Below are 18,191 nucleotides of genomic sequence, written 5' to 3'. Positions count from 1 at the left end.
GGCTGCGCTGGGTCGTGCGGATGCAGATGCGGATGCAGCTGTTTGTGGCCAGGAGGAGTCGCGTGAACTTCAGTACCAACCCAGAGAAGCTGGATTTTGCTGTACAGTCACATGAAGTCCTTTGATTCCCAAATACCTTTTCTGAACTACCTCTCTGAATACACAAAGCCAACCTGTGCCGCTTCAGGCGCTCCAGTGTGCTGTGCATGAGCACACATCCCACAGCCTTGTCAGGGGCCAAAGGAGAAGAAGATAACAGAGGACGCAGGGACAGGACAGTTGTTCTGCACCATATGGTTGACATTTGGATTGCAGGGCAATTCCTCAGAAATCGGTGAGATAAGATAACGGGCAGCGATAGATACTCAGCAAACAAAAGGTCCCCAAGGAAACGTGAGCAACTTCCAGGTGGCCTCAGCAGGCTGAAGGCAGGACTGAGTGAGGAGGGACCCCACGGTGTGACACAGGTATCCCTCCTCCCATCTGGCGACTTCTCCTCTGTCAAGCTATTCAACTCCAGGAACTTGTGGGGGAGATGAACAGATTTCATTCGCTCTGTGTGGTTTTGGGGGTTGTTTTGAGCTGAGGACCTGCTGCTGTGGCTGCCTAGCTCACTTCTTGCCATGCTGCTATCTATCTATCTGCAATTTCTGCCTCCAGGAGCTGGCTGGGATCTGAGCCATCTCTCCCAGAGCAGAGGTATCCAGCACTATCGTGTGACAGAAGTGGAGGGGGAAAGTGGCAGAGCTCCACAGGATGGGGCATAAATTACCATCACAAGTGGGCACGTCTCTCAGACCAGGAAAGTAGTTTTAAACCTTTTGTCCTCTTTTTACTTTTTTTGGTTGCTTTTCCATAAATAAAGATTAACGTAGAGATTTTCTCCAGGGCTCTTGTCATTTTCAGTGTTTGACAAATATTAACTTGCTCACCTTCCTGAATCCTTACCCTGTCAGCTGAATGAGGATGGAGAATGTTAGCCCCAGAGAAGAGGATGGGACACCAAAGCACCCACGCAGACACATGGACATCAGGGAAAGATGTGCCCAAGGTCACAGACCGGGGCAATGTCACAGCATAGTGGACAACCACATTCCTGGCTCCCTCTCCTCTGTTCAGACCAGTAAACCAGACAATAAAAACCAAAGGCAATGCATCCAAAAGAGAGAGCTGAAGTTAAGACACCTCCATCTACGTGCGCTTTGGACGATGACACTATTATTTTTACCTAGTATTCAGAGGCTTTGAGCAATTGCAGTTTCTCATGTCATCAGAGAAAGGCTCAGACCTTATCTGGGTGTCTATACAGGGTTGTAGGTGACTGTTTTCCAGCTTCTGGCCTACGCTTTTGTCCTGGCTCTTTTTTCCTGTTCATTTTTTTCTTAAAGGGGTCTGAGTCTCCACACGGTGTTTTCTGAATCAGCTTTTCACCACCCTCCAGTCCTACATAGCCTGGGGCGGCTCCACCAGCTTGCAAAGTCAGCAGAGATGGAGCGGGGCTGGCCAGCTCTGTGGGTCACCTCCCAGGGGACAGCAGCAGCTCTGGGTCCCAGCCCACGGAGGCATGTTTGCTCAAAAGCTCTGGCAGTATTCCGGCACTTCCCTGCTCAAGGGCTCGCCCCTCTGAGACATGTCAGTCGAGCTCAGCCTTCGGAGAAGCCCTGCTCCGACCCCTGCGGTGTCCGCACTGGGAAGGTGAAGGTCAGCAGATCGTGGAAGCCCAGCTTCCATGCGAGCGAGCGCTCAGCCTGCGCTCCCAAAAGGCAACGACGAGGTGTGAAGTGGTCCCCGAGTGCCTTCGGTAGCCTTCCCCCCCCCCCCCCCGCCCCGCCTCCTCTTCTTCCACACATCTATCCCCTGCGGCCACACACCAGCCTCGCTGACGGATTTTACTTGAAAGCTCTGGCAGGCTGTGCTGCTAATGGCAGAGCCCTGAGCCGGCTCCCTCCGTCTCCCTGGAGTCCCTGCGCAGACGTAGGTGCACGTCACCGCCTGCTCTAATTTTATCTGTGTTTGATGGAAGAGACGAACTGAGCAGCAGGGAGGCAGCTATTTTGGTTTTCTCTGTGGCTGTAGGTTATATAAAGCATCCTGCCATGACCTGCATCACTCGGGAGCCGCTTCGCTTTCCCCATCTCAGCCGCCGCGAACCGGTGGCTCGGATGCTCGCTCCCAGTAGCCGAGACCTCCACACGCACGGCAGCCGCGTGGGCCAGGTGTGCCGTACGTGCGTGCGTACGGAGAGGGAGCGCGTCAACGAGATTCAAGGGCGACCATCTATAGGGGAAGACCAGCTCTCCTCCTTGCCGTGCAGTGTGACATGTTCTCAGGGGTTTCACCCATTCCAGCGCCCTGCACATCACACGTGCTCCCTGCCAGCATGGGCACAGACACAGCCAAACGGCAGGCTGCCCGGGGTGTGCAAGCTTTGGCCTGCCGGTGCAGAGCACTGCCGCTTTCATCTCACCCGGGCCAGAGGAGCAGCTCCGTTAGGTGGCAGCAGCAGCAGCTGCAGCAGGAGCAGCAGCAGGAGGAGGCCGCTCTCCCCGTGGGACCTCTGTGGGTGCGTGGGATGCCAGTGGGACCACGGAGGAGCCTGGCAGGGCCAGCCCAGCAGCCAGCTCTGGCAGCTGGGAAGTGTGCTGTGGGACCCCATGGGGTGGAGGGGATGTGGGGGGGCTCCTGCGCTTCCTGGTGCTCTGGGGTACCTCGGTCTGACACTGGCTGAGCCCCTCTGAGGTCCCAGGGGCTGGTCCCTGGGCTGACCTCCTACACGTAAGGCATGACGTAGTAAGCTGGTGGTGATCCTGTCCCGTGCTAGCTGACTGCAGCGCCTGGACTCCACGCAATAGCTATTTCCCAACCGTGGGGAGCAGAGGCATTACGCAGGGCTCCGTGCCCGCACGGGCTGTGGCTCCTCTGTGCCTGGCCCTCCCGGGCGGTGGCTCCATCAGCGATGCTCCGGTGCCTAGTCCTAGGTTGGCAAGGCAGGACAGCAAGCCTTGGGCTTGCTGGTATGGGAATTTTTGGCAGGAGGTGACATGACCGGGACTCCTTCCTCTGTCTGGTGCAGGCAGGGTCTGCCAACATCTGGGTTAGGCATTGGAGCCCACTGCCTGGAAGGAGTTTTGGGGAATGCCTCTTGCTTTTGTTTCTCGTGCAAGCAAGCAAATTTAATAGCACAACATGGATTTGGAAGCTAAAGTAATTAGGACATGTCACGGTGCTGATCTCTGGGTCCTGCTTACCCTGTGCTCTGCTGCTGACTCATGTCAAAGCCGCCTTCCCTGTAATGACCAGGGGGTCAGGCCAAGGCCCAGCCCGCTCCCTGGCTCTCCTCACTCCCACGCAGTTCCCGCTGGGCCTCCCGCAGCAGCACTGTCAGGACGCACCCACTTCCTAAAGAGTCACCTCCTGGGAACACTGCCGAGCCTCTGAGCCTCTGTGGAGGCTACAGCATCCGACATAACCCCCCCAGGCATGTGCTTGCCTGAAAGCCCGTGCCTGCCGCCTGGCCGCTCCCAAGGCGGCACTGCTGGGTGCGGGATAGCCCACAGGACAAGGGGGCTGTGGTCCATCCACAACCACCACCCACCCACCCAAGGAGCTGCTGGCTGGGGTGGTAGAGCTGCCTCCTTGGGGTCTTCCCGGCAGGACCCGTATCCGTCTCCCTCATGCATCCCCCATTGGCACGGGGAGCCCCAGCCCCCCCAGCACACCACCGCGTCGCCTTCGCCAGCAGCACGCTCCCCGGGACAGGCCCCAGGGAATCCGGCAGGCGCAGAAGGCATGCTGGAGGAGGGACGGGGTGTGCGTGCAGGAGCGTGCATGTGCGCACGTCAGGGAGAAGGAAGCAGGGCTGTGAGTGCTGGAGGCGTTGTGAGCGCCAGGCACAGGCTGACAGGCAAGGGCTGCCGCTCCCGTAGGAAGTTAAACTGTTCCACAACAGTCACGATCGCAGTGAGCGGCTCACTCCAGAGTGATTCTGCTTGCTGGGGAGGGAGAGGACAATCAGTACCGAAAGGATGAGCATAGCCCAGCTTGGGATACAGGAGAGCATCCCGAAGATTATGCAGATGGATTCAGTGTGTGTGGAGGGAGAGGATTTGCACAGAGAGTGCAGCAGTTCTGTAAGCCCCTGTAGTGCTGGCCAGGCAGCGTACGTTCAGATTGAAGGGACAGGAGAGGAGTGATGCTATTAGGCAGCCCCCTGCAACACTGCTGTGGATGCACTTCGCTGTGTATGCTGCCTGGGGGACAGAGGCTACTAAAACCACTAGAACTGGCACCTGAGCAACCAAGAAATGCGCAAAGAAACTAAAATGCTGCAGTGAGTGAAAATGTTATGGACTCAGGATAAACTGGAATGGGAGACCAGCAGCCCCCCTCCCCCAGTTTTTCAGGGAAGTGCAGATGCATTCAAATACTGTGTAAAAGGGCAGGTGACACCCCCCCCAGCCAAGCCCTCCTGCTAGAGCTCAGCTCCAGCACTCATTAAAGCCTGTCCTAGTGAGGCAATCCAGTAAAGACTTGTCCCAGGCTTGGATTCACAAAGGCTCTGAAGATAACTGGAGTCGTGTTAGCTCAGGGTCATCTGTGTGGCCAGGGTTACACTTTTTTGGTGCCAGGGCTGTTTGAAGCGGTCTAAGCGATCCCAACTCTTCGGCACTTGCTCACATCCTCTTTGTTGTGCCAGCGCAACGCTATACGCAGCTGCTCGGCAAACCAGATCCAGGAGTTGATCTGACAGAAAAGCCATCATCTTTTTTTTCTGGGGGTTAGTCGTCTGCCAGCGCAGCTCACCGCAAGGCTCCAGAGCAGCGCCGTGCATGCCGGCTTGGTTCAGGAGGTGCTGGCTCTTCCTCCCAGATTTGGATCAGCTGATTTAGAGGGAGTTGGGCAGCTGCCGGCACCGCACCCTGCGTCATGCCAGCACAGGCGAGCGCCCAGCCTCCCAGGTTGCAGCTCCGCAGCGGTCCGAGCCGAGCTGTGGTAGGCTGGCTTTTCCCACTCCTCCTGGCACGGGACCCAACCTTCTCCCTACACCGGTTGCTGACTCCTGACTTTGCTCCCAGCCATTTCACCTTGCTAAACCAGCAGAGGACTTTCTGCTGGGGTAGCACAAGAGCTGAGAGCTGGACCTGGCAGGGAGCGGGAATGGGGTCTCCCAGTGAGGAGGGGACCCTGGCAGCAGCTCAGCCTACGGCAAGCCTGAGCAGCAAGCGGCTCGAGCTGATCTCCAACCTGCTGAAATAAAGCGTTCTGTTTCCAGCCAGGTCAGCCCTCTGAACCGGCTTGCCATATGACTGTGTGCCCCTATGGTCAGTGCAAGGCAAAGAAATACGTAGCTCAGGCAGGAGGGGACTGGGAGCAACACAGGGCTGTGTGGCCACCTTCCTCACACCCCAAATCTCCAGCCACTTGCTCTCGTCCCACATCACTGCTCAGCTGGGCCCGTGTGCCGCAGGGCAGGGTGAGTTTGGGAAGGAGCAGCCAGGGCAGGGCTGGGCAGAGGCGACTTGAACTGCTGCTGCGTGTTGAACTCCGTCCTCTGGCCCGCTGCTCCTTCCCTGTGGGTGAGGCCCTGCAGCAGACAGGGAGGGGGACACCCCAGCCCCAGTAGGGTCGCTGACTGGCAGGATCGGGCACCAGGGCTGCCCAGTTGACTGAGATGAGGCAGGAGCTAACAAGGAGGAGGACAGTGTGCTAATCAGCCTCTGTGGCTCCCTGCAGCCCAGGAGCTGTGGGCGCCTGTGCCAGCAGCCCCATTGCCTGCACCCTGGGATGGGGCCAGAGGGCAGACAGCCTGTCCTGGGAAAAGGGGAGCAGTGGGAGTAACTAGTGGTGTTTTTCCTTTCTCACTTATGTGTGAAACGTGGAGGAAAAACCACCCCCCTTACCACAGGTACCAGCTGCCTGGACAAGATGCACCTCAGATGGAAATGGAGCACCCCCTGTGTGCTGGGCGTCAGCAGCAGGCGCTGACTGGGGCAAGGGCTGTAGGAGGGTACATGTCCCAGTAGGACATCCCTCCCACTGGCCTCAGTCGCCCTGGCAGGTGACTTTGGACATGCTCTGCATTGCAGCCAGCCAGACCCCAGGTGTGATCCCTGCCTTTGGCCACCCACCGAACACTTTCCCATGCGGCCGGCGGTCCCCAGATGCAGATGACTGGGCACCCGTGCCACACAGGGAGCTGCCATGACCATGCAGAAGTCCTTTTCTCACGCTTGCCCCATCATTACCTTCTCAAACACCGGCACTTCAGGCTTGCCCTTGAGAAGCAAACACTAATTTCGGCCGCACCCTTTCCTGCCCTGGGGCTGCAGGGCGAGGGTATCCTCAATGTACGCCGTGTTCACCGATGAGGGGTGTGGGACAGGAACCAGCCCTCGTAAAATCACAGGGATTGAACCTGCTGCCCTCAGCCAGCCAAACCAAACAGAGCTGATGTAAAGCAAACAGCAATGACAACAGCCTGGCTGCTGGCAAGGGTTGGGCAAGCAGCTGGTTTCCAGTTTGCTGGCCTCAGCAGATGGTGGCGGCGGCGGCGGCGGGAACAGGCACTGGGAGTTCCCACCCGAAGGCACCCGCTGCGGCAGCCGAGGCTGGAGCGGCCCTGAGGTTCCCTCCTCTCCCATCTACCGGTGGCGTTTGTGCAACCCCCAATGTGAAAACAATATTTGGGGTTTCAGGGGAGCCCCCCCGGCTGGCGTGACCCGCCCGCCTGGCTCCAGCACAGGGGGAAATGCCAGTGGGTGGATCCCACCCCCCCCCCCCCCCCGCCAGCCAGCCAGCCAGCTCTCCTCACCGGGCGTTTCACCTAGGAGGGCTTTGGCCGCCGTGGGCTGTAGGAGAGGAAGCTGAATCATGTCACAGGGAAAGACACCCGAAGCACACCCAAAGGCCAGCAGCTGGGGAGGAGGCAGGGCCCAGAGCGGGGCTCTCTGGAGCAGCCCGTGCCGCCCCGGCACAGGGAGGAGCGTTTGGTCTGTCTGGCCTCCGCCGGGCACCGCGGCCGCCGGTCACAGGAGCACGCACTGGCACCGGGCAAAGTCTGCCAGGCGGTTTTGGCAGAGGGAGCTTGACAGAGGATGCTGCCGGGAGGGGAGGGGATGGACCTGGCTGCTCCTCAAGAGACGGACCAGAAAGCGCTGCAACGTCTGTGGTTCGCTTTTCAGTTTCTTTTTGAGGCCGCATTTCTGAGGTTTGCCTGGATGTCCACTTCACATACACTCCCCACTTGGCACCCCAGGTGACGAGAACAGCAGACCTGCAGCACGCATGCTGCAGGCGCTCAGCCCGCGCCTGCAGCGGGGCAAGAGCTCATGCCCGCTCTTCTCAGAGCAGTGCCTGCAGCACAGCCTTCTGTGGCCATCCATCCGTCCATCAATCTGACCGTCTGTCCAGCCACCCATCTGTCTGTCCACCCATCCATCCCTCTCAGCTCCGGGGCCTTCCTCCAGCCGGGCTGTTACCACCACCGGCCAGGTTCCCCAGTACAGTGGGCTGCACAGGTAATCCAGGTCAAAAATAAATCCTCCTTTTCAGCGGGATTATTTTTAACCCTGAGCCCGTTTCCTTCCCCAGGTTACCAAACCCCCGCCCTCCCGGCACACCGGGCAGGGGTGCCCAGCAGCTGCCAGCAGTCTGAGGGGCGGCCGCTTCCGCTGGGACTGCTGGCTGAAGGGATCTCTGCGGACCCACGCCCCAAACTGCTGCCTGCTGCCCGTGGGGGCTCCCACGCGGCCGGACACCCGGGCTGAGGGACTCCGCGGGCCGGGCGGGCAGCGGGGCAGCGGCGGAGGGCCAGGCCGGCCGGGGGTGCCCCGCCGGCGGGGCTGAGCCTTGCCGGGCGCCGGCAACCGGGTGGGCACGGGGCCGGGGCCGGGGCCGGGGCGAGTTCCCGTCCGACCTCGACCGCCGCCGCCTCCCAAACAAACAACAGCCGCTCCCGCTGCCGTGGCGACCGAGCCCCACCCTCCGCCGCTGCCATGGCGACGGGGCTCCACCCCTCCCGCCGCGGCTGACGCCGCCGCCTGCGTCGCCCGCGAGCTCCGGCGGGGAGAGGAGGGAGGGGGAGGGCGATGACGTTGCCGGCCCGTTTCTACGGAAACCACGCACCGACGTCAACAGGTTTGTGTGTTTTCAACGTTCCGCCGTCTCCCGGGCAACGTCAGGCGGTCGGCCCGGCCCCAGCAACAGCGCCGCGATTGGCCGGGAGGGGCGGGGGGCGGGGCCCGCGCGGCGCCTGCCCCTGCCCCTCCCCGCCGCAGGCTCGGGGCGGCGGCCGAGAGCCCAGCCCGGCCCGGCCCCGCGGCTGCCCCGCGCCGCCCCCCCCCCCCCCCCCCCACCGGCAGCCCTGGCGGAGGGGTGCCGCGGCGTGGGGTGCCCGGGCCTCGGGGGCGGGGTGCTGCGGCCCCGCGGAGCGCCCAGCCGAGGGCGGGCTTACGACCCTGTGTGGCCGGCAGGCCCCACGGTCCCCTGCTGCTGCCCCCCCCCCCCCCCCGCCCCGCGGGCCTGAGGGGGCGAGCAGGGCCCGGCGGGAGCCCGGCGCAGGGCGTGTGGGAGGCCTGGCTGGCATACTGTCCTCAGCAGGCACCCCAAAACTCCAGTGGCCAGTGCGGGTGGGCCGGAGGGGTCCCGGGCTGCCCTGCTGCTGGGCGGGAGGGAGGCGCTGGGCCCCAAGAGGGCAGCCTGTGCTGCGGCAGGCTAAGGGTCGCCCCCTCTGTGCCCGGCGCTTCGTTTCAGCTGCGTGGGCACAAACCCACGGCTCCATCCTCCGCTTCCTCCCCAGGGCCGGGCCACTCTCCAGGCTGTCTCCAGCCCCCTGGGAGACGTGGGGCTTGCCTGGGGGAGGCAGGAGGGAATCCCTGTTTACAGGAACCGGGGGCGGGCGGCTCTCCAGGCCGGCTGACTGGGGCTTTGTGCTGGAGCACAGGGCGCCTTTTCTCTGCGCCGGTGCCTGCCCACACCCGCACTGGCACTTTCTGTGTCCTGGGGAGGCCAGCATGGTCGAGGCGTATCTCGCGCAGGCGAGAGGTGCAGGTTTTGCAGCCCGCTGAGCTCTGTTGAGATCCTAAAGCAAGCGGGAAGAAAGCAAGTTAATGTGTCACCGCTGGCTTGCCGGTTGTGCCCCGGACAACCAGGGTCCCCAGAGGGGAGTACAGAGAAGGACAGGCCCTCCGTGTGCAATCACCAGTCAAACTCAGTCCCAAAGCGGATCGCTGTGCCTCTTCTGGGGGGGCACAGACTTGAGTTTCCAGGCCTCTGCTCTCTGGCATGTTTATTGTCTACATGTTTTCCATCTGACCTCTGGGGGGTAGGAAATGGCTGATCTTTTTGGGTGCTGGTATGGGCCTGGGTAACGGCAAGTCCTTTCCTCGACTTGGAATGAGCGGTGGGCTGGTAGCAGTGAGCAACAGAGACTCTCCTCCAGACCCTGTTCGCCATGCAGAGATGGAACAGAGCACCACGACAGTACCCAAGATGATCTACAAATGTCATACTCCTCCCAGGTCTCTCTGCACAAGCATATGCTTAGCTCTTGTTGCAGTTGCGCAGATACTTAGGGATGAGTGAACACAAAAGATGTTTCCCCCTCCCAGCAGTTACCCCCAGCCAAACCAAATTGCTTGGCAGATCTGGATCCTTGGGGAGGATCAAAGCCTCAGGGCTGGTCTGGCAGCACTCCACACTGTTTACATGTATGGATATTCATGGCACTGTTAACCCCAGACCATTTAATAATATTGAATTTCGTATTTATTACATTTCTTAAATACCATCTAAGGAACCTCAGTTTCCTGGGGTATTCCCAATGTTTGTTCGTAGGGCAGAGAAGGCCAGCTGTCTGCGTAGCCATGCCTCATCATTTATTCTCTTGCTGTGTTACTGGGGTCTCTATTACTGCAGTGGCAGTGTCTTTCCACAGAGCCGACGGCTTCCTTCGGCTTTGCCTTGTGTGCAGCCTGACTGTCCAGCCTGAGCAGGGAGCAAACACCTTGCTTTCAAATCTCACCATTTCCTTTCAGCAGCAGCAACTGAATGTGACTCCCTCTGGGCCAGAGTGGGCTGAGTCTCTCTTGAGTCCCTGCAACAGCCCCATCACTATGAGAGCCGAGGACTCAAAAAGAGAGACCTTGCTTGTGCTAATGGCTGTCCTCTGGGGCATCCTACCCAGCCTGCTGGTCTCTTCACACTGAATGGCACAGCAGGAAGGTGATCCGGGCACTACCTCCAGAGAAGAAGGGCTTTTTCTCCAGGCAGTAGCAAAGCCTCAGGCTGTCCCCCTCCCTCCTAGGCTATCTTGAGCTTTGTGATCCTTTGTTTGTCCTAACTCCCCTTGAGCCATTCCCTAGAGCACTCCCCAGTCACAACAATTAGAGGGTTTTTTTCTGTCCTGAGCCAAACAATCTTCAACATCCTGTCCCTTCCCTTCACTTTGGCTGCTTTGTTCTCCGCCCCCAACGAAATCTCCTTAGCTAAGCACAGCCGCCTTTTCCTCCTTCATCTCAGCACTTCCTCCTTTGCTACCTTTGGCCCATTTTCTTCAAGAGCCACTGCACCAATGGAGGAACAGGACCCCTTTACCCAGACCCCAGACCCTTCACCGAGGCCCCAGCCCATGATATAAGCATCGCTGCAGCTGCCTGGCCCCACGAGGAAGAGGCGAGCTTGTGCGACAACAGGACTGTCCAGCCGCCACCTCTAGAAAGCTCTTGGACGCAATGAGAAGCCCAAGCTTTCTCTCAGTTGTGTGGGGTTTTACTGCAGGCTCCTTGCGGGGTTCCAGCGAGGAAAGGGCAGCTGCGCTTGCCTTGTTTGGATCTTGTTTCATTATCAGAAAAGACCTGCATCCGCCTGTCTGTCACTGGGTTTGAACGTGCTGCCTCTCACTGAGCAGGAGCCTATTGCCTTTCATTTCTGGGATTTCACTTCTAAATACTGAGTGGTTCCACAAATGTGAGGGTCATTTTCTTTCAGGTGTTTTCTTCCCCTCCCGGCTGGTCGGTGCCCTGAGATTATAACTGTGAGCATGCACAATGCCCTGGGCCTATGGCGCTGGAGCCAGCGGGGAGATAAGAGGCCAGCTTGGCTGCAGCACTCCAGCTCTGTCGTACCGCCGCGGTGCACGAAGGGATGGCGCTGGCCACAGCAGGAGCTGCAGCTGGAGAACTTTGTGCTCGAATTGCTCTGGGTTATGAACCCTTGCTTGTGGGGCGACAGCTGCCAGCCCGGCCCCGGGGCAATGGGGTGTGGAGGAAGTGCCACGACGGGCAAAGCCGCCTTTCGTTCGGACCCGCTGGCTGTGAGCGGCACGTGGTTTCATCAGTGTGCAGAGCAAGGTCCAGCCATGCCTGGCGAGCTAGCATCCACCATGGTGCAGGCAAAAGCAGCTGGCAGAGTGGTGAGAATGGGTGGGAGGGCTCAACGGCGTCATCCACAGTAATTGGCGGCCCGTGGCATGCGGCTGCACGACCACGAGATGCCGGGATGTCTCTGCTCGCAGTGTTTATTCTTTAGGATGTCCCTGTCACACACCCAGCTGCTGTGATTATTAATTACTATTTATACTTTGCTTAGTGTGTGTGCTGCATTTTAAAGACCAGCAGAGGTGGGAACCCTGCCCTCCTGGAGGCTCCCAGGCTAGGTGGGAGGGCAATAGCTGCGGCGTGGCCTCCCTGGGACCAGGCGGTCGGAGGGGGTCCCTCGTGCTGTGCTGGGCGTACATGCGGCAGGGGACACCGGGAACAGCGGGTGTGCAGGTGTGTTCAGGGGGAATTGCACTAATGCCTGCCCATGATGTCTGTACTGCAACGGGTGTTCAGGCTATTGCAGGGATTCCCTGATGGTATGGGCAGGGTGCTTGGCCAGGCAGTGATGGCTTCTCAGTGCAGAGGGGTATTTTACAGTGAGGAGCTATTTTTTGGTGCCCACAGCAGTGTCCCCTGTGTGCCAGCCCTGCTGCTGGACTCTGGCTCCCAGGTCTCCTTCCCACCCACCCCAGCAGCCCCCAGTTAGCTGGAGGCAGACGTTCATCACAGTGCGTGCCTGGAGAGGGAATGTAGAACTACACTGTGTCGGTGCTGCTGACAGAGGGTGGGTCGGGGCTGTCACGCGGCTGCCAAAGGGCCATGCTGCTGGCATGAACTTTCCCCTGGTGAGTGGTCAAATTTAGGCACAGCCGTCTCCTGCCCCCAAAGCGGGTTTTGGCTGTGCGGGTTGCACTGGCCCACACGCCTCTGGCGCTTCTCTGCTGTGGTTTTCCAAGCCCAGGCTCAGTCACAAGCTCAGCTGAAGGAGGGGTGTGAAAGCAAGGCCAAGTTCCCATGCTGCATGCTGGGGCTGGGGAGCTCACTGCTCCCCTGTAAGCCCGGGAGCTGCAAGCTTTCCCACCTCCCTGCTTGGCAGGAGGAAAAGCAGAGGCCAGGCAGGTGGAGGGGTCCCTTGGTACCCAGGACAAGATCCTCGTTGGATGGGTGCTCTTCTTCTGTCCTGCCAGCACCGTTGCGATGCCTAAGCAGTGCAGTGGCCATGGCCTCTTATCTCTGGCCGGGCATCTGGGAAGGACCATCTCCCTGCCGGTGGTGGTCAGCAACTGCCTCCTCCTCACCAGCACAGGGCCCAGCCATGCCATGGGCTTGTCTGGAGCAGGGGGAAAGGGTCATGCTGGGATGGGGGACCCCTACCCCTGGGCTGGGGAGAATCCCTGTCCCTACAGTGGTACATCCCTACAGCTGAGGCTCCGCTGAGCACCGCTAGAGCCTGGCAAAACCCTGCTGGCCCTGGTTGTACAGGTTTAATGACGTTGCAGTGCTCGATGGACTTGTGATCCATTCCTCAGATCGCAGTATTTTGGAAGGGCTGAATGCCTCCGTCCATTCCCATCTGGCGAGGGGGACGAGAAGCCTTCATCAGGCTCTGGCGGCACACTGGTGAGGGCAACCCCGTCACCCGGGCAGGAGGGTTCGCGCTCTGACTCTGTTTTGTCCCTGTGGTACCACTTGCTTCCTCTTTTTTTTCTCACACATGCTGCGGTAAAACCGTGTGCACCCCGTGTTTGGAGCAAACAACAAACCCACGTCATGTGTTTTCGCTTTCTCTGTTTCCTTGCCTCCACGTGTTAGAAATGTGCAGCGTCCGTGCACTTTCCGTTTGGTACAAACAGAGCACACTCGGTTGCCAGCGGAGATGGCAACAGATGGTTTGCATGGGCACCACAAAAATATTTGGGGCTTTGGTGAAGTGGGTCCCCCTCCCTCATTTCCAAACACTTCTTCTGGTGGGGGCAGTTTGGCTAGGGGAACCCTGGGGCAGTTTGTAGACAGCAGCAGAACTAAGCAGGGATTTCCTGAAATGTGCCTGGCAGATGTCTGGGATTTGAAACTGTCTTGGAGGCTCTTGCCCGTGCTGGGCACCAGTGCGCCAACCCAGGCCCTGCTGGGGACCTGGCCGCAGAGGTTTGGCCTGCCGCTGGGCCGCTGGCAGGGATGGCGGGGTCGGGGTCGTGGCTTAGCTAATTTGCTGGCACATCCCTCCTCCAGGAAATGCTGAGGGGGGACCTCCTCGCCTTTGGCCCGGGGCTGCTGAAGAGAACACGCTCGCCCCACTGCTTTGGCGGCCGGCATGGGGGCAATGCTAGCTGGGGCAAGGAGCCCCTGGCAGCACGGCGACCTGGGGTGGCCGACGCCTGCCCCGAGAGGGACTAGCCCACAGGCTGGTGCTGAGCTGGTGAGAGGTAGTGCTGGCCCCCGCAGGTCCTTTCCCAGGGAGTGGTGCGGGCCGTGAGCTGCGGCAGTCCTTGGCTGTCCCCTCCGCTCTGACGGGCAGCTCAGAAATAGCAGCTGGCCCAGTTCTCCCGCCCCCGTGGCCCAGATCTCTAAGAACGGAGGTTGCTCGCACAGCAACAGCAACAGCAGCAGCATCAGGCGCTGCATTTAGCCCATGAGCTCAAACAGCGGGAGACGCTGCCAGCAGGATCCCAGCCTGGCTGGGTGACGCTCCTGCTTGGAGACTGCGCTGCAGGCTCTGTTTGTTGCTGTAAACACGCTTGCTGCTGCAGCTTCCCTGTTACTATCTATAGCCGCGATCTCTTGGCTCCCGTGCAAGGCGAGTCTGCGGTCTGGCTCCCAGCTTAGCCTGACCTGAGCCAGGGCTGCCTGACATCCCCGTCGTGGGTGGGTGTCTCCGGGCTTCGCTGCAACAAGGATCAAAACAAAACCCAAACTGGAGGAAAGGACAAGCCTCACCCCTCACTCCTCGCCGGTGGTTTCCCGGTGGCCCCCTGCCCGTGCCCTTGGCGGGTGTCCCGGCACCCCCGAGCGCTGCTCCCAAGCTCTCCCAACCTTCCTGGGGGGCTACGGCCCCCCAGGCTTCCCTGGCAGCAGGGCTTCCCAGCGCCCTGTGCCAGTACCCTCGCTCTCGACTATTACTCTGCGTATATAATAGACAAGTAAATAGTGCCACATAACACGTTCCTCGCTGCAGGGAAGGGGGTTGGTCAGGCTTTCCGCACGTAGGGCCCGCCGCGTCCCCGTGCCCAGCTATGGGCAGACCCCGCTCCGTGCCGGGGATGGGGCCCGGCCCCCGGCCCTGCTTTGCCGTCTCCCTTGGAGCACCTTGCTCCGCGGCGGGGCTGCGCGGGGTCCCCGCCGAGCCAGGGTGCCGCCGGCTCCCCCCCTCCCCGGAGAGGGGGAGGGTGTCACCTGCGGCGGGACGGCGTCCGCGGGGGCAACGTCGGTCCGCCGGGGCCGTCGGCGGGGTCTCGCCACGCGTGGGGTGGGGGTGGGGGCGGGGGGCCGCCGCGCCGCGTTCCGTTCCGTTCCGTTCCGTCCCGTCCCGTCCCGCCCCGCGCGCCGCCCGCCGCACTTGGCTGCAGCCTGGAGCGCTTCCCGTCAGTCACGCCCCCTCGCACAGGATGTATCCCATATAAGGATATCTGCGTCAGTGGGTTCCCGAGCCCGGCCGTACCACTCCGCGCGGGGGGGGGGAACCCCGCGGCCGCCCCTCCTCGCGCCGCCCGCGGGGCTCCCCCCGCCCCGGCGACCGCCCCCCGCCCCTCGTCGCGGCTCTCTTCCGCGGCAGGCGGCGGCGGGCGGCGCGCGGAGCGGCCCCGGGGGTGGCGCGCGGCAGGCGCGGGGCAAGCGACCCCCCCCGCGGGCGCGGGCGGCGCGTCCCCAGTGACGTCGTCGGGAGGGTATAAAAGGGAGGAGCCGCGCGGTAATCCAGCAGCAGAGGCAGCCCCGGCGGCGGAGCGGAGAGACGCGCGGCGCGGACCGGACAGAGGGACGCACGCAGCCGGCCCCCCTCCTCGCCTCCTCCCCAAGGGCGCTCCGCTACCACCGCATCGCCCCGCACCGCCGGCTTGCGCGCACCGAGCCGACATGATGTACCAGGGCTTCGCCGGAGAGTACGAGGCGCCCTCCTCCCGCTGCAGCAGCGCTTCCCCGGCCGGGGACAGCCTCACCTACTACCCCTCGCCGGCGGACTCCTTCTCCAGCATGGGCTCGCCCGTCAACCCGCAGGTGAGGCGCCGGGCACGCCGGCTGCGCCCTCGCCGCGGGGCGGGAGCAACCCGGGAGGGAACGGGACGGGATGGCGGGACGGGAGCGGGCGGCGCGGGGCCCGGCAGCGGCCGTGGAGGAGGGCGGGCCGCGGCGGGCTGCCCCCGGGCCGGGGGCCGGGCGGGGGGAGCGGCCCCGGTGCCGGGGCGGGCGCGGGGGGGGGAGCCGTGGCCGGGGCCGCGCTCTGCGGCGGGTGTGTAAAGCGGCTTCATTGATAAAACGCGAGTTCATTGAGGAGACTCCGGAGCAGTGTCTGCGTCAGCGCGGACGTCAGAGATATTTATAACAGGCCGCTCTCGTGTGGAGCCGGCGCTGACAGTGCGGCGCCGCGGCCGGTGCGGCCCCGGGGGCGGCGGGGAGCGGTCCGGGCGCCCCGCTGACGGCAGTCCCCCCCCCCCCCTTTCCTCTGTCCCGCAGGACTTCTGCACCGACCTGGCCGTCTCCAGCGCCAGCTTCGTGCCCACGGTGACAGCCATCTCCACCAGCCCCAGCCTGCAGTGGCTGGTGCAGCCCACCCTCATCTCCTCGGTGGCCCCCTCCCAGAGCTGCGGGCACCCCTACGGCGTGTCGGCGCCCGCCCCCGCCGCCTACTCCCGCCCCGCAGTGCTGAAGGCGCCGGGCGGCCGCGGGCAGAGCATCGGTCGCAGGGGCAAAGTCGAGCAGGTGAGCGGGGACCGGGGTTATCGGGGCGGGGGTGGGGGGGCGCGGCCGGCCGGCCGCCTTGGCCCGGGGGGGCACCGGGCTGGCGGCGGGACTGAGCGGCCTCTCTCTGCCCCCAGCTGTCGCCCGAGGAGGAGGAGAAGAGAAGGATCCGCCGGGAAAGGAACAAGATGGCAGCGGCCAAGTGCCGCAACCGGCGGCGGGAGCTCACCGACACGCTGCAGGCGGTAAGTGCCGCCCGGGAGGCGGGGGGGAGGGGTGCCCGGGGGCGGGGGGGGGGTGGGGTGGCAGGAGGAGGGGGACTCCAGCCGTGGCGGGGATGCCGGCCCTGGCTGACAGCCCCGCGCTCTCTGCAGGAGACCGACCAGCTGGAGGAGGAGAAGTCTGCGCTGCAGGCAGAGATCGCCAACCTGCTGAAGGAGAAGGAGAAGCTGGAGTTCATCCTGGCGGCCCACCGGCCCGCCTGCAAGATGCCTGAGGAGCTGCGCTTCTCTGAGGAGCTGGTGGCCGCCACCGCGCTGGACCTGGGCAGCCCCAGCCCCGCCGTGGCCGAGGAGGCCGCCTTCACCCTGCCGCTGATGGCTGAGGCGCCGCCGGCCGTACCACCCAAGGAGACCGGCGGCAGCGGGCTGGAGCTCAAGGCTGAGCCCTTCGACGAGCTGCTCTTCTCCACGGGGCCGCGGGAGGCCTCCCGCTCCGTGCCCGACATGGACCTGCCCGGGGCCTCCTCCTTCTATGCGTCGGACTGGGAGTCGCTGGGCACCGGGACCAGCGGTGAGCTGGAGCCCCTCTGCACCCCCGTGGTGACCTGCACCCCGTGCCCCAGCACCTACACCTCCACCTTCGTCTTCACCTACCCCGAGGCGGACGCCTTCCCCAGCTGCGCTGCCGCGCACCGGAAGGGCAGCAGCAGCAATGAGCCCTCGTCCGACTCCCTCAGCTCCCCCACCCTCCTGGCCTTGTGAGGGGCTCCAGCATTGACTGACCTGCCGGGCCCCCTCCCCTGCCCGTGCACCACCCCCCCCACCCCGGACTCGCCGCTGTGCCCCATGGGGCTCCCCAGGCCTGGGGAGGGCCCTGCCACCGCCACCCCCCCCCTGTCTGGCCTGGCACCCTGGGGCCTGGCAGAGCGCCCCGCACCGAGGCCTCGTACCTCTTCCAGAGATGTAGCAAATCGCATGGAGTTTGTCTCGTCCCCAACGGCCCATCCATGAGAGCTGGTAGTCTGTAGCATGTCCCACATGGCTGGGTAGGTGACTCCCTCCCCTCCTTAGTATCACTAGCATTAACTAATTAATCTCTTGGTTTTCAATGATTGGAATTTAACCTGGTGCTGGGTATCTCCAACTTGTATCTAGTGCAGCTGATTAACAATAACTACTGTGTTCCTGGCAATATCGTGTTCTGATGACTTGGCAATGACCCATCTTACCTGGGGGGAAAAGAGACTCTATTTTATTTTCTAGTAGGTAGGTAAATAGCTATATCCATGTACTGTAGTTCTACATTGATGTTCATTGTAACTTTACTGATCATGCATTGTTGAGGTGGTCTGAATGTTCTGACATAAGTTTTCCATGAAAACGTTTTTATTGTGTTTTTAATTTATTTATTAAGATGGATTCTCAGATATTTATATTTTTATTTTATTTTTTTCTACCTTGAGGTCTTTTTTGACATGTGGAAAGTGAATTTGGATGAAACTTAAGCATTGTTTGCTTATTATTGTTCAGAGACATTGTCAATAAAAGCATTTAAGTTGACTGCTGGAGCTGTCCTTGTGTTACCTTTTGCATTGCTTCCCTGTGACCCTAAAGGAGTTCCCTAACCTCTGATTTAAGCTGGGCTTTATAAAATGCAGACAGGTGCTAGCTGCCTGAGGCATAGGGCACATCAGACTGGGAATATCATTTAGGACAGGTCTGGCCTTGCCCTGGTGTCAGTCAGGGCTGGCTGTGGCTACGC

General features: G+C 61.6%; 1 protein-coding gene across 1 annotated transcript; it reads left to right on the top strand.

The window, feature by feature from the left end:
* Nucleotides 1-15,214: 15,214 nt before the first annotated feature.
* On the top strand, nucleotides 15,215-17,989 carry FOS (Fos proto-oncogene, AP-1 transcription factor subunit). Its single transcript, XM_049825652.1, has 4 exons — nucleotides 15,215-15,527; nucleotides 15,984-16,229; nucleotides 16,346-16,453; nucleotides 16,583-17,989. Exons 1-4 carry the CDS (start codon nucleotides 15,387-15,389, stop codon nucleotides 17,189-17,191), a joined length of 1,104 nt encoding a protein of 367 aa, XP_049681609.1. The 5' UTR covers nucleotides 15,215-15,386; the 3' UTR covers nucleotides 17,192-17,989.
* Nucleotides 17,990-18,191: the final 202 nt, after the last annotated feature.

Source organism: Accipiter gentilis, chromosome 22 (assembly GCF_929443795.1).
Source record: "Accipiter gentilis chromosome 22, bAccGen1.1, whole genome shotgun sequence".
Taxonomy (NCBI): Eukaryota; Metazoa; Chordata; class Aves; order Accipitriformes; family Accipitridae; genus Astur; species Astur gentilis.
Note: the sequence above shows the minus strand (reverse complement) of the source record. Positions and strands in the feature narration are given on the sequence as shown.

What these genes read in the sequence shown, in the direction of transcription:
- FOS (XM_049825652.1), top strand. Translation starts at nt 15,387, where the DNA reads ATGATGTACCAGGGCTTCGCCGGAGAGTACGAGGCGCCCTCCTCCCGC. An exon ending in GCAGGGGCAAAGTCGAGCAG is followed by an intron (nt 16,230 to 16,345) that starts GTGAGCGGGGAC and finishes CTCTGCCCCCAG; the next exon opens with CTGTCGCCCGAGGAGGAGGA. An exon ending in TCACCGACACGCTGCAGGCG is followed by an intron (nt 16,454 to 16,582) that starts GTAAGTGCCGCC and finishes CGCTCTCTGCAG; the next exon opens with GAGACCGACCAGCTGGAGGA.